The sequence below is a fragment of the Lipotes vexillifer genome, unplaced genomic scaffold (assembly GCF_000442215.2).
Source record: "Lipotes vexillifer unplaced genomic scaffold, Lipotes_vexillifer_v1.1 scaffold269, whole genome shotgun sequence".
Taxonomy (NCBI): domain Eukaryota; kingdom Metazoa; phylum Chordata; class Mammalia; order Artiodactyla; family Lipotidae; genus Lipotes; species Lipotes vexillifer.
This window is the reverse complement of record NW_006799885.1, coordinates 143,306-159,165: the sequence shown is the minus strand read 5'-3', so window position 1 is coordinate 159,165 and position 15,860 is coordinate 143,306. Positions and strand designations below refer to the sequence as shown.

Sequence of the window (15,860 nt, the reverse complement as noted above, 5' to 3'; positions counted from 1 at the left end):
TTTCCCTTATCGGATGTCAGGTTAGCATCAGGCCTTGTCCCTAGGCATCATAACGGCGCCATTGTTCTTGCCATGAATTTTTGAGCTGGGCTCTGTGTGTGCACCTGCTGGGACTCTAGGGTGCAGCTGTTTGTGGACACGGGGGCTGGGAGTCTCTGTGCCAGCCACATCACAGTCTGCAGAACCGGAGCACAGTGGCAAATTCAAGCGTGTCCATACCTTCTTGTTTCCAAAAGAGAGATGGAAAACACTTGATTCTTTCTTGCTTGGTGATTAAGGGGAGTCTTTCTTGCTCCCACTGGGTTAAAAATCACTGGTGGAATCCTCTTTTTTTAAAAAAAAAAAACCTTATAAATGTGTAAAGGATGCTTACTATTTTTTTAAAAAATTATTTTATTCATTTATGACTGCGTTGGGTCTTTGTTGCTGTGCTCAGACTTTCTCTAGTTGCGGCGAGCGGGGGCTGCTCTTCGTTGTGGTGCACGGGCTTCTCGTTGCTTTGGCTTCTCTCGCTGAGGAGCACAGCCTCTAGGTGCACGGGCTTCAGTCGTTGTGGCGCGCGGGCTCTAGAGCGCAGACTCAGTAGTTGTGGTGCACGGGCTTAGATGCTCCACAGCATGTGGGATCTTCCCAGCAGAGGGCTCGAACCCTTGTCCCCTGCACTGGCAGGCAGATTCTTAACCACTGCGCCACCAGGGAAGCCCTGGAATCTTCTTTTAAAGGGACTCTAAATCCTTCCCTCCCTAACCCCGTTTTGAGGTTTCCTAGTGTCTGTGATTGTGAAATCAAACCCCCTCCCCAAACCGTCTACTCGTCTTCTGCCTGAGCCCACACTTAACATCCCTTCGTCCTTCACGATTAACCTTGTTCCCTAGGACCAAGGCTTTCCAGGCTTAGCACCGTAATTGATTCAGGGAAGAGGATGGGACAGTGCCTGCTGCTGGCTTTCTGGGCTGATGGAAAAGAGAATTTTGCAAACTCTGCTCCAAGTTTCAGCCTAGGAGGCAGGCCTTTGAGGGCTGCAGCCCTGCATATTTGCATCGATCTTTCTTGGGAGCCAAAAGGCAGATGCAGACTGTCGCATGTCAGGGCAAGGGATTCAGTAGCCCCGTGACTGGGACTGTGCAGGCGAGAGGAGATTAAATCCCTACTGTTTCTGTACCTTCTCCCCTTTATCCAGTAGCAGTTCTCACCTTGACTGACATTAGACTTACCTGGGGAGTTGTTTTTTTTTAAATGCCAGGGTCCAGCCCCACTGCCAGAAATTATAATTCAGTTGGTCTAGGATAGGACCTAGACCTAGACATTGGTGTTTTCTTTTTCTTTTTTTTTTTTTTGGTCACACTGCGTGGCATGGGGGATCTTAGTTCCCCAACCGGGGATTGAGCCTGCGCCCCCTGCAGTGAAAGTCTTAACCACTGGACCACCAGGGAAGTCCCTAGACATTGGCGTTTTCTTTAAAATCCTCAAACGATTCTAAAATGCAGCCAGGACCAAGGACCACTGATGTGGAAGATAAACTTGGTACCTGTTTTTGTGTTTGTTTGTTTTTCTCAGTACACCTATAGCTTTTCAGTGCAGCTCTCTTCCCTCACTTTCTATCCAAGACCATGAAAAGGGCCTGGTGGTTTGGGATGGGGCTGAGGCATTCACTATAGGTCAAGGTTAACATGAACTGGAGGCCTGGGTGAGTCATGGTTATTGAGCCCCATGTTTTCCCTCGTGGAGCCACATGACAGAAGAATTTAAAGAAGCATCTTGATGTTCTCCAGTTAGAATTAGAAAGTCTCGAGACTCATCTAGAACATCTAGTAACTGGGAGTATCATCATTAGATGCCTGATTAAAAGTTGCCTGCTGTGGGCTTACATCATTTCTCTTTCTGAAAACTACACTTTTCAAGATATCACATTTAAATCTAACTCTCCAAATTAGAACCAAGCAGTTGACAGAAACTTGGCACCTCAGTTGTTGGCTGGGAATATCTTTTTATCTTTTTGTACTTGGTTTTTTGAAAATAAAAGACACAAGTCATTTCAACTATTTTTAGTTTGGAAACTGGCCAAAAAAATTTATCCTGTCTCCCATATTCTATTAATTTCATAAAATTGGGGCCGAAACATCTTAACCATGAGAGGTGGACTTCGGAAAACAGTGACTTGCAAATGGGTCCAAGCTGAATTGTTTCGAATGTGTTAGGAGCTCAGTGGTAAAATGGCAAAGGTTTCCTTGAATAAACGAAGGGGAGCTGGTGAATGTGTTGTATCTTGCGGTTTCCCATGGGCCTTTGTTCTGCCACCTCCATCTCTTTCCCATAATGTTATGCATCTGTAGTTACAATACGGTTTGTCTGTAAAGGGCAGCTCCTTATCCTGTGATACCTTTGTTTGTGCTGCTGAAGGAGGGGGCCGGGAGATCCCGTTAACCAGGCATCCTTATTACCGGGTGGCTCTGATTGGCTTTCTGTCAAACATCTTAGCATCCTTCTACCAAGGAAGTGCTAGCCTTCTGCCATTCACGCCCTCAGGCTTTAGTGCCATTAGCTGGGGCCCTCCCCACACCTAAGTGTGCCTTCCGCCAGTGGGTTATTTTTGGCAGTCTTCCTTTGTATCTTCAGTTTGGCCCTTTTTAAACCCTGCCTGGCTTTTCTCATGATGGGCACCCACTGATCACTTGACTAAAATTCCTGGTGTCAGAAGCCACATTGTGGGCCCTCATGTGTGCAGGCAGCCCGAATGTCCTATTGAAATCCTGGATTTTACCGAACCTGGTGGGTGATTCGTATGAGAGGGAGAGTGTGACTCTTTCCTGTTTTTCAGTGACTTGCTACTCCACGGGATGAGGGCTGATCTGAGTCACAGAAGGGAGCAGGTGGCGTAACAAGAAAGTGGGACCTGGAGTTACACACTCACGTGCTCAGGCCTCCAGGGATGGAGGCTTTGTGACACTGACTCATTGTTTATGATTTTTCCTTAACAATCACTTACATAGTGCCTGCTCCTTGCTATTTAACCCGTTTGAACTTCATAACAACCCTAGAGGAAGACACTGTTGGTATTCCCATTGTACAGATGAAAACAGAGAGGTTAAGAAACTTGCCTACGTTTACACAGCTAATAATGGTGGGACTGGGATTCTAATCCAGGCAGCCAGGCTCCAGCATCCCCTCCCCCAAATCACAAAGTAAGGAAGTGGTGAAACTGGAAGTTGGCTCTGTTCTCTGCCCTTGTTTTTTGTAGAGTCAGAGTCCCCAGCAAGGCAGCCATTCTCTGAACGTCGTACGTTAGATGCCACTGGAAGTTGTACTAATACTTGTGGGCTTTTCAGGCATTGTTTAGTGCAGATAGAGTAGTAACAGTAAAGCCAGTTACAGTGTGTCTTCAATGGCTCGTAACAAGCATGTAGTTGAGGAAACCAAGACTGGAAGTCAGTAGTGTTAGAAGGGTTGCCACTGGAATCCAGACGTTTCTTTCCTCACCGTGCTGGATAGAGTTCATCTCATTCCAGAATTGTCCGCAGAGTAGTTGTTTATCTTGATAGACTCTTAGGAAAATTGTTCAAACTCTATGTTTCTGCACAACTGAATCCAGGTCATTTTCTTCCTTCCCTCAGAAGTACATTTTCTTCCACTCACTACTGTTGTTACTGTTGTTACGTCTACCATTGTTATCCTGAGCCTTACCTTATTACTAATCAGATGGGTTTCCAGTGAGCCAGGTGCAGTGCCAACAACTTGATGTAATTTCTCAGTTAACCCTCCAAACAGCCCTGTTAATGTTAAGCCTATTTTATAGATGAGGAAGCTGAGGCTTAGTAGGTTTTGGCGAGACCAAGGGATAGAGCAGAGATTCAGCGCTGCCTAACTGTGAAGCTTGGCCCCTAACCCCTTAATGAGCTATTACCTTTTTTTTTTTTTTTTCTCAATTGAGTGAACTGTCTTTTGACCTCCGTCTGCTTCACTGTTTATTTTCCTTGGCTTCAAACCATGACATCGTTTTTAATGCATGCTAATTCAGTCACTAATCTGGTTAAATTTTTTTGTGTCTTCAAAATACACCCACAACCCATCCCTCGAGGGCGGCCTTTCCTGGCCCACCAGCTCCCTCCCGGATGCTTCCTCCACCCCAGGACCCTGCCTCCCCTCCGCCAGGCCTCCAAGGCGTTAATGGACTCTTCTGATACCTCTGGCATCAGGTTGTGCCCCTGCCTGGCTTCTTTCTCCTGAGTAATGGTATCCTCACTCCTCTCAAGAAAAATGCTGAGTCTTCACCAGCTGGTACACACTCCCCCTGCCCCCCCATTTCCATTTACCTGCCTTCCCTCATGTTCCAGGAGTCTGGTCACTGGAACCGTGGAGTTCCATAGATCTTCCTCCTGTTAGGTAAAATGGTGGAGGGGGGGGTTCTAAAAAGAATAATGTTATTAAAACCAAAATAACTAGGGACTTCCCTGGCGGTCCAGTGCTTAGGACTCTGCACTTCCGCTGCAGAGGGCACAGGTTCGATCTCTGGTTGGGGAACTAAGATCCCTCATGCTGTGCGGTGTGGCCCAAAAAACCCCACAAAATAACTAGTTTAATGCACCTCTGATCCCCAGTAGTTCTGTATCTTTGTAGAGAATTTCTAGCAACATTGCCGCCTTATTGCTGTGATATCCACCCCTACTCCCCGCTCCAGTGATACTTAGAATCTTAACATCCACGTTGATCCTTGCTTCACTGCTTGTGTCTTAGCCTTGCCTCTTCAACTATGTTTCAGATTGCTAAGGGGGGGAGGGGCAGCGGCAGGGGCTGATGTTTCCTTTATAATGTCTTTACCTTTGTATCATCCACAATGTATTCCATGGTAGATGATAAGAAAGGTATTCCATTAGTCATATATACTCCGGAAGTCAGGTTTTCAGAGGTTGTGGTATTACATCACTTAAAAAAGATTTACAGGGCTTCCCTGGTGGCACAGTGATTGAGAATCTGCCTGCCAATGCAGGGCACACGGGTTCGAGCCCTGGTCTGGGAAGATCCCACATGCCGCGGAGCAACTGGGCCCGTGAGCCACAACTGCTGAGCCTGCGTGTCTGGAACCTGTGCTCCGCAACAAAAGAGGCTGCGATAGTGAGAGGCCCGCGCACAGCGATGAAGAGTGGCCCCCGCTTGCCGCAACTAGAGAAAGTCCTCGCACAGAAACGAAGACCCAACGCAGCCAAAAATAAATAAATAAAGATTTAATTTAGAAAAAAAAAAAGATTTACAAAGTCACAACCAGCTCCTAGTGCCATAAAGAGTACGGAAGAAAGAGGTGGTCCATGGGAAGAAAGCAGGCTGTTCAAAGGGAGCCTCAAAGGGTGTGAGCGCCTTGGCGTTGGCCGGGACCTCAGCCTCTGGGGCCAAATCTAGGAACCGGAGTCGGTCACATAGGGAGTTAAGTAACAAACAGGTCCACAGTTAAGCAGCTCAACACAATAGCCATTTACTTAGCTTACAAGTTTGGGGATTGGGCAGTTGGGCATGGCTGACCGGTGTGCTTTTTCTGGTCTCTTCTGGGCTGACTCATCCACCTGCAGGACCTTGCCAGGTTGCCAGGGCATGGCTGGTCTAGGTGGGCCCCAGCTGGGAGGGCTTCTCTCTGTCCCCCAGGGTGTCCCATCCTTCAGTGTGTTAGCCTGGGCTCGCCCACATGGCAGCTGGCTTCCAAAGGAGAGAGCAGAAGTGCTCCAGGAGGCTGGGCTCAAAGCTGGCCCAGCGGCGTCACTTCCACCACCTTCCAGCGACCAAAGCCAACCACTTCAATCCAGATTCAAAGGGCGGGATAATCTGCTCCACCTCTTCATGGGAAGAGCCGTGGAGTCACATGGCAAAAGGGGTGGGTTTGCAGGCAGAAAGGATCATGATGACCATTTTGCAGTCTCCTTGCAATGTCCAGAGTTCTTCAGACTCACTGGGTGTTCCCCAAAGACAAAAACACATTAAAATACCAATGTATGAACCAGAATGTCAGTATAGTCATTTAAAATGACAAGTGTAACAGTCAAGAGCAGATGTCATTTGGGGCAGATGGTCACCGACTTCCCTGAAGAGTGTTGGAAATATACGATCCAATCGTTAGGTTTTCTTTCTTTCCAGTCTCAAGTCACCTCAAGCTGTTCTTACATGCAAATCACTCCACGGCTGTTCCTACAGCTCATTCTTTGGATGTGTTAATAGCGTGAATTTAAAATGCAGTTTTCTCTCCCATCTCCTCCCGGCTAGAGGCTTGATCGGTTTTCCAGGACTGGTCCTTCCTGCTTTTGACAAGGGAGATATCCTGTCTGTTAAGTGGATTCCTGCAGATAGCTACTCTTGCTTATTATGTGTGGCTTCTAGTAGCTTCGTTCACGGAGAAAAGCCTTATTTATTTATTTTAATGTTCAGTGGCGCTGCTTATTGTTATTACCCTCCCTGCTCCAAAGGCTCTTTTGTTTTCCCTTTGTCGCTATGTCTATAATCTCAGCAGCTGTCACAGGGGACCTGCGCGGTCCTGGTCTGCAGACATAGACACTGAAGTGTGACCGAGGATTAACTCAGGTGGGGATGAAAGATATAATGAAATATAATGAGAAATATAAGATGGTTAAAACTCCGCTAAACACTAAATATAAAACTACTTAAGGCCAATTAAGTAGTTTACCTTATGAGAGAGCAAGGTTTGAAAATATTTAGCTAATGTTTTAAACATTCTATTTGAATGTTTCACTGTTATTAATTATTATTATGCTTCACTGTTATTAATTATTATTTAATGAAATCTCGGCTTTCCTTATGATTTCCGAAGGCAATTTATTTTCTTCTCACCCAAAGTGCATCAAGTTGTCAGAAAAATCCCAGGTCCCCAGACAGATCATACATCCTTACATACACTTACAAGGGAGCTTGGGTAGTTATAACAGCCCTGGTTTGTAATCTGGAGAGTTGAGCTCTGATTCTGATTCTGTCATGAATGAGCTGTGTGGTTTTAAAAAGGTCGTATCATTCTCTGAGACTGTGTTTTCTTCTTGTAAAATAAGGGAGTGGAAAACAGTAATGGTTTTCATTTTGTTTGTTTGTTTTCAAACATTAAACCCATTTTTTTCCAAACAAAATCTTAAGGGCAGACTCAATATACAAAACACGAAGAATATGAAGTTTAATGTATTTTTTAATTTAAATTTATTTTTTAGGTTCTCATGTATTATTATATTTATTTATTTTAAAAGTCCAGCAATTAGAAAAAAGTTGCTAAGTGATAATCCCCCACACATGAAATTAGTGTTACGTTAAGATGAGGTCTTACAGCAGTATAAGCATCTAGTGTATTTCTAAATTTATTTTGCTGATTGCAGCTTCAAGAAATACCATTTACACAGGGACATTGTGGCAAATGAGATAAGATTTTTAACAATTCACCTTGTAATCTCAGGATCCCTTTAGTTAAATGTATTCAGCTGCTTGAAAGAAGAGTACAATAGTAAAAAGTTTTTGCTTCAAAGCTGACAACATTTAGCAATTGCCCTTATTCCTTATCATAATAAAGGGCAGACAAAAGCACCCCAAACTTTCAGCGTGTACTAAAGCCATCGATAATTCTGTTTTAGCTACTTGGTTATCACTCAGTTAACGGTTATTTGGAAGTTTATTTAATCTTACTAGTCTCAGATTCTTCATCTACAAGATGGAGATAATGATAGTAAATACTTCAGAGGGTCGTTGAGAGGATCAGATAAATTAATCCAAGGAAACAGCATACTCCCTGGCCCATATTAAGTGCTCTCTAAATGACAGAACCAAATATGTGTATATCTACATCTTTCTGTCTGGCTGTTAGCCACGATCAGAAGCTTCACCAAAGCAGATAGACTTGAAACTACCCTGGCACCTAATTTAAGGCAGTGGTCCTCAACCAGAGGCATGCTCAGGGGAGAGTAAGGCAATGTCTAGAGAAATTTTTGTTGCCACGACTGGGAAGTGCTATTGGCATCTAGTAGGTAGAGACCGGGGATGCTGCTAAGCGTCCTACTGTTTGCAGGACGGTCACCCACAGCCAATTACCCAGCCTAGAATGTCAGTGGTGCTGAGGTTGAGAAAGCCTGATTTGGGGCATACCTATAGACCCTAGTCGTGCCATAATTGTACAGTTTTAACATGCACATGCCTGAATTTTTGGAAAGATTAGTGTATAGCCAAGCACTTCCTTATTAATGACATATTACTAGAACTCTGCCACTCCTAAGAGGCAGGGAGAACTGCATCACAAGTGATACACAAAACTGAATTAACTTGTTAACTCAAGTTAACCCATCAGTGGTCTCCAGTGAGTTGACATTTTATATATAACAGAGCTGAGGGTCCACATTTTAAAATTTTAAATTAGTTTCAATAATTTTAAAAGCTTAAATTGGAAACCGACATTTATTGGAACCCCAGGAGCTTATCCTAGGGTTGGTTCCTTGGGACACTGTTTGAAAACCACCAAATCTGCGGTCCGTTCCAGGTCCAAGGGTCCTTGGCTCTGCTTTAGGGGGAGCTAGTAAGTAAAATTCTCAGTGGCCTAGCTTTTTCATGTATCAGTTCAGCAGTCACAAAATTGCCAGACTCTGAACTGAAAGAGAGCTCGGTCTTATTAAACTCAAGGAAAGTGTCCTTTTCCTTCCCCAGAGGAAGCAGACAAAACAGAACAGTAACAGTCATGTCGCAGTCCCTTCTTTCTCTTCCACCCTCTCAGATCTTCATAAAATTCTTCCCTACCAGAAAACATGCCTTTCCTTCAGGTTACACGCCACCCTTCCTCATTTCTCGTTCACAGTACTTAGTTCACACCGTATCACTTCTGGCCAGAGCCCACAGTGCAACTGCTTGAGTTAGTTTCCTTCTTAAAGGCGCTTGGACTATCTTGGAGAGAAAGGAGAGTGCTTGGGTGCGTTTTCAGCCAGAAGCCCTGAAGTCCAGGGTCTCTGATTTGGAGAAGTCAGTCTGTTAACCTCTTGGGACCTTAGTTCCTTCACCTGCAAGATGAAGGTAGTAACAATGCCTGTCTCCTGTGGTTGATGGAAGGATCAATTCCTGTATAACTATTCAAATGCTAGCTGTGTGCTTTATTGAAACAAATAATGGTCTTTAAGGAAGTTATACAGCATTGTCCTCGGGGTGGGGATGAGAGGGGCTTAGACAGAATCTCGAAGTGTACTGAGGACACCTCGCCGGAAAGATGGGTTCCTTTTACAACTCATTAATGCTGGCCTATTAGAATTAGAAATCATTGGAATCATTTTATCCCAGTGGCTCTCCCGTTCCTTTCCCATATTAGCCTTTGTCTTGAATCCTTTCTAAATCCTGATTTAGAAAAAGCTGATTTGTTTCCTTTCAACGGCAGCCCAACTCCATCGAGCTCATGAACTTACAGATGTACATAATTTTTAATCATAATTTTCTCAGGTCGCAAAATGTTTGAACAGTGAGAGAAGGGACCTCTTGGTTAGTGGGTCTTCCTCACTGAGTTAAGTGGAGTGTCTGGAAGCTTGACGATACATAAATGGAAGTCAAGGTACTTGCTGTGAAAAGTCCTTTACAAATTGAGTTCCATATGTGCACAGATCTTGTTAGTGGTAAGAATGAAGTAAAGACCAGGCAGTGAGTCATAAATTACTGCTTTTCTCTTAGCAATTTCCCCAAAGAGAAAACAACTTTAGTTTCACCTTTCCCTGTAGAAAAACAATTTTTAATTAAGATAATAAAAAATGATGGCAATTATGCAGTCATATTAATTTTAAAATATAGGGCTTTATGCAGTATTCTCAGTGTAAATATTTCTGGTAATTGAAAAAAAGCAGGGTAGCCTTCATATTGCTATTTTTACATCATCTATTTAGATCCAAATGTTTGGGAAACTAAAACTTGGACAAATGAGTGTTTCCCAGATATTTTTTGATATGTCATTAGCCATATTTACATTTCCCTAGCACATTACTAGTTTTATGCCATTCTTGGCATTGTCAGAATGAAAACCAGGTACGAAGTACCTTGCAAATTTATAAAACAGCAACATACAGCTTGCCTATTATTTTTTTAAAGTGTCTTATTACAGTTCTGTTAAATCTGGGTTGTACTAATAATGCCAAATGTCTTTTTTTTTTTTCCTTAAGTCTTATGTAGCACATATTCTGACTAATGCTCCCAGAAGCTACTTATATCTTCAGAGAGCATTGGCTTCATGGTTGCCTTCGCCAGCAGTTAGGATTTGCTTCTAGGGCCTCGGTAGTTTCTTATCTCTTTCCTCGGCTCACCTTAGAATTTTTTAAAGTTTCAAAAATAAAAGATGCAAGCCTGAAGCATTTTAAAATATATATAACCATTCACTTTATATTGTTCCTACCCAAAGAATCAAAATTACAGACTTAATAGACAGCACACCATTTTTTTAATTATTATTATTTTTTTAATTTTCTTTATTTTTTTGGCTGCCTTGGGTCTTAGTTGCAGCATGCGGGATCTTTCGTTGCGGCGCACAGGCTTCTCTCTAGTTGTGGTGTGCAGGTTTTCTCTGTCTAGTTATGGCGCACGGGTTCCAGAGAGCGTGAGCTCTGTAGTTTGTGGCATGCAGGCTCTCTAGTTGAGGCACACGAGCTCAGTAGTTGTGGCACGTGAGCGTAGTTGCCCCGCAGCATGTGGGATCTTGGTTCCTCGACCAGGGATGGAACCTGTGTCCCTGCACTGGAAGGCAGACTCTTTACCACTGGACCGCCAGGGAAGTCCCCGACAGCACACCATTTAACTACTCTATCGTGACTAACTTAGGATGCTCTTGGAAAGGGTTTTATGAAGGATTCTGGAAGAAAGGCTTAGGGTGAGAGAAGCTTTAGGAGGTGGACAGCAACGACTCCCTCCCGCTGGAAGTGGTTGAAAGGGGAGAAATGTGCTAGATAAACAGAATCCTCTTGGGAGCTACCTTCTGTAGAGGTCCAAAATACATGCTTGAAGATTGCCCTAGAGACTGTCCTTGTTCCCTTGGGCTCAGATGCCAATGGCACTGTCCCCAGAGGGCTAGATTTTCAGCACTTTCCTTGAGATTTTTCTGGGTTCCTCCTTTAGTAATGCCAGAGTCCAAGTGATCATTCAGAGACACCTCAGTAAGCGCTGTGGTGTAGTAGCAGAGCTTTTAACTTTATCTGGAAGGTCTTATCCCCTATCTCATGATCAGACTTGAGGAAAGCACTTCCGATTGCCTTTGGTGGAATATTTTGGGATTCGTAGCTTTTGTTTACCACAGGCAATAATGGAGTGCCAACAGATGTCACTGATTTATGACCAACTTATTTTATTTATTCAACAAATATATGTTGAGCTCCTGCTACGTGCCAGGCTCAGTTCTAGGCACTCGAGATACATCAGCGTTAAAACAGAGATTATTGCCTTCATGAAGCCTACCTTTGAGTTGAAGGAATAGACCATAAATTGTTAACATAATAAATAAGAAAATTATGTAGTATGGATTAGTCTTTGGGGCTGCCATAGCGAAATACCACAGACTGGGTGGCTTAAACAATAGAAATGTATTTCTCACCGTTCTGGAGGCTGGACGTCCAAGATCAGGGTACTGACAGGTTTGGTTTCTCCTGAGGCCTCTCCTTGGCTTGAAGATGGCTTCCTTCTTGCTCTGTCCCCACATGGTCTTTACTCTGTGTTTGCACATCCTCTGTGTCTCTCTTATTCTCAGGACACCAGTCATACTGGATTAGGGCCACACCCTAATGGCCTCGTTTAACCTAATTTTCTCCCTATCTCCAAATACAGTCCCAATGAGGGTTAGGGCTTCAACATTTGTATTTGGGGAGGTGGGGCCGACACAATTCAATCCATAACAAGATGTTGTCTGGTGATAAGTATTTTGGATAAAAAGGAAAATTACGGACTTCCCTGGCGGTCCAGGGGTTAAGACTTTGCCTTCCAATGCAGGGGACACGGGTTCGATCCCTGGTCGGGGAACTGAGATCCCACATGTCTCAGGGCAACTAAGACGCGCACCACAACTACTGAGCCCACGTGCTCCGGAGCCACATGCCACACCTAGAGAGCCTACGCTCGGCATCGAAAGACCCCGCATGCCGCAACAAAGACCTGACACAGCCAAATAAATAAATGAATAAATATTAAAAAAAAAAAAAAAAAAGGAAAATTAGAGTAGGGTAAGAGAGTTTGGGGCACTGCGGGTACTGTGGGGTGGGCGTCGCAGTTTTGATCAGGATGGTCGCAGTCTTCATTGAGAAGGTGGTATTTTAGCAAAGACTTGAAGGTTAAGTTCCATTCAGGTGTTGTTATAACACAGGGACCAGAGATGGAGGAGTGGTGTAGTGGAGCGAGGCAGGGGACACAGGGTGGACAGCCTGTGCATGTGGGTTCTAGTCTCAGCTCTTCATCTTTCTGGTAGTAAAACTTCCAAGTGTCACTGTAGCCCTCTGGGGTCCAGTTCCCAAATATGCTGGTCCATGTGAACTTGTGACTCCAGCAGGGATATTCTTAGAAGGGCGTAAGGTATAAAGAAAGGACTTTGTGTCTATGTATTGGCTGGAGGTAGACGGTGGGCAGGGGGTTGATAGGCGTACCCTTTGGGGCTTTATCTTCATCCTTTTTGTCGTCGTTGTTGTTAAGCAAGAGTGGGCTTAAGGCTCATTTTTTTTTATATAAATTTCTTTCTTTCTTTTTATTTGTTTATTTTTGGCTGCACTGGGTCTCTGTTGCTGCGCACGGGCTTTTCTCTAGTTGCAGCGAGTGGGGGCTACTCTTCATTGCGGTACGTGGGCTTCTCGTTGTGGTGGCTTCTCTTGTTGCGGAGCACGGGCTCTAGGCATGGGACCTTCAGTAGTTGCGACGTGAGGGCTCAGTAGTTGTGGCTCGCGGGCTTAGCTGCTCCGTGGCATGTGGGATCTTCCCGGACGAGGGCTCGAACCCTTGTCCCCTGCATTGGCAGGCGGATTCTTAACCACTGCACCACCAGGGAAGCCCAAGGCTCATTCTAAGAAGCTTTTCTAAGAACTCTGTATTAGGATGAGATCTTGTTTCTTAAAATACCAGCACACCTAAATTAACCAACTTAAAGGTCCTACTATGTGGCCCTTTAAAGGGGCAAGATGGCTGTGAAAGTGCCAAGTGGGAAAAGCTGCTGCTAGTCTTCCTTCTTGGTTTTTGCCCAAGAAAAACCAGGAAGTAGCATGTAGCTCAGTGAGTGAAGGCCTGGTAAGGTGTAGCCAAGCCACAGAAAGAATCTATCCCATAATAGGCCAGTTAGCTCTGCCCTGACCACACACTCCACACCAGCCAACCATGCTAGGAATGGAAAAAGGACATCATTAGTGGAAAAACTGGTGAAATCTGAACAAAATCTGGATCTTAGATCATAGTAATGTGAATTTCTTCATTCTGACAAATGCTCCATGGTGTTATGTAAGGTGTTAACTTTAGGGACCACCGAGTAAAGGATGTATGGGAACTCTCTGACCCCTCTTTGCAACTTCTCTGCAAATCTCAAATTATTCCAAAATAAAATTTTTTTCTCTTAAAAATGCCCATTGTGGACTCGGAGATAACTTGGGCTACAGATAGTGACCAGAAAGACAAGGCCAAGTGCATGCCCCACTGTTTGTGGGACAGTGGCATCAGCTTATAATAAGGCAAAAGTGTTATATCTGCATTCTGAGCTTTTCTCCTTGGCAAATTCTCCATCCTCACCTGACCACCGCATTCTAGGTTTTTGCTTTGGTTTTTGCCTCTGACTCATGTTTATATTCAATATTTTATGGCAGAATAACTGTCTGAAAGCATTATTCTATAATAGGATTAGGTAGGGAGAGTGCTAATAGGTCAGAGAGGCAGCAGCATATACAGGGAAGAAGACACTGGAAACCAAAGAGAAAATATGCCCAAACACTTTGTAGAGGCAGCACTTCCTAAAATATGGTAGGTTCCAAAGATTCAGAAGCCCGCACTCTTCTAAGTCCTACGCTCATGGAGTGACTTGTATTTTTGTGCTTGGGGCTCAGCCTATTTTGATCGGGTTATGGTCCCTCCTGTGTTAGCAAGATGTGATCATGCATTACATACTTCATTAAGTTGGGAACAGCTAAGAGTGGGACTGGCCTTTCATACAGGTATATGTGTGTAATCCTTTTCTTCTTTTGACAGCTGCAAATCAGAAGGAGCCCATGAATCTTAATTTTAAAGTGAAAGAGGAGCCTAAGGAGGAGGAGGCTCTAAGTGCCACGTTGCCTAGGTCCAACTATGTGTTCAGCCCCGAGTCTGAAGTGCCAGCCCCGAGCATCTCTGAGGACACACTGAAGCCCCAGGAAGCAAAGGGCAACGTACTAAGGCGGGATATGTCAGTCAAAGCAGCATCTGAACTTCTCATGAAACTATCAGGTACTTGATTTCTTCTAAAATATACACCTCCTGATACCATCACTTGCAAACCACCTGGGCTGCTTCCTGCGTGGGTTATAATTAGCCTGATGGCAGTAATATCACATTATTGCAGTGAATTCAGGAATGATTGGATTACTTGGCTAAAATTCCTGTGTTGTGTGTGAGTTTGTTTGCGGATGTTAGCCGTGTACCTGTCTTATTAAATACACTCCCCCTTTCCTGATTATGCCTGCAAATTGTTGGAAAACAGTGCTGTTTTCTAAGATGCTGTAGGTCATAATTTTAAATGGGTTCTAATGACATTCAAAGCACTTCTGTTAATTGATCAAAATAGCTATTCTTTCCTAATAGAGGACCTTGCACTCTTTGCTGTTTTTGTACTATATTCTTTAAGAACCATTAGAAATATTTTTCTGAACTTAATAAACCATTAAGATGGCACTTGAAGTGATTACCAATAGAGTAGCAATAAGATTTTATAAATAGAAAATCTCATAATGGAATGTTACAGTAATTAATCTAAGTTCTTAAGGCAAACAAATAATTTTTATTAGTATCTAAATGTCATTTCAGCCTATCAAACGTTGGCAAAATGGGTTATAATTTGAAATTCATGTATTTTGGATTTTTTTCCCACCCAGTCTCCTATCTGCCCCATGCCCTTCAGAACAGATAGAAATTTAGTGTGTTTTAAAATTCAAAGGTATGACTTTAAGAACATGGAAAGAAAAAAAAAAAAGAACATGGAAAGAAAAGTTATGTAAATAATAGTACTTACCAAGTCATATCCCATCCTTAGTTCGCTGCTGCTTAAAAATAATTTTTAGAGACTCTACTCAAAATACTAATATGAATCAAAAGCTGTTTTCAGTTCTGTAACTTGGTGTGCTTGGAGGATGAAAGCAAGATATGTATTAGGGAGACCCCTTCCCAGTGTAATTTCATCAGCAATTCTGTGTTTCTGGTTGACCAGTAGGTTGGAAAGTAAGAAATTAAGAATTATTTACTTAAGGTTGCTGTATTAGAACAGTTGAAATTCCTGTTTTTGCCATTTGGTGGGGTGAAGAATTCTTTCCTTTGATGTTAATTTAAAACACACTGGAAAAGAAAAAAAAAGAAAAAACCACACTGGAACCTCCGGGGGACATGATTTGTTACAGATAAAGCATAATACAGTTGTTACCTTGTCGCCCCATTTTTCTAAACTTCGCAGTGATAACGCAGCTTCTCCTATGTAAATGGGAGTTCTAGCAAGACTGTGCTAATTGCTAAAAGCTGCAAGTTTAAAAAAATGATGTTCGAGCCCACATACTTTGAACCCTCCCTCCTGTGTCAAAAGGTCTTGGTGACATACAGGCATCTGTCTGTTGGTTTTCCAGTCAATTCAGAGAGGTTACACAGCTCTCTAATGCTTCTCCCATAACATAGACTTTCACGCTCTT

At 43.5% G+C, this 15,860-nt stretch overlaps 1 protein-coding gene across 1 annotated transcript in view; it reads left to right on the top strand.

Moving 5' to 3' along the window:
• The window catches only part of ZNF827 (zinc finger protein 827), a 184,060-nt gene that overhangs the window by 64,887 nt on the left and 103,313 nt on the right, over positions 1 to 15,860 (top strand). Inside the window, exon 5 of the mRNA XM_007471998.1 lies at positions 14,182 to 14,415. Within this exon, the coding sequence (XP_007472060.1) occupies positions 14,182 to 14,415 (234 nt within the window). The remainder of the gene's footprint in view (positions 1 to 14,181; positions 14,416 to 15,860) is intronic.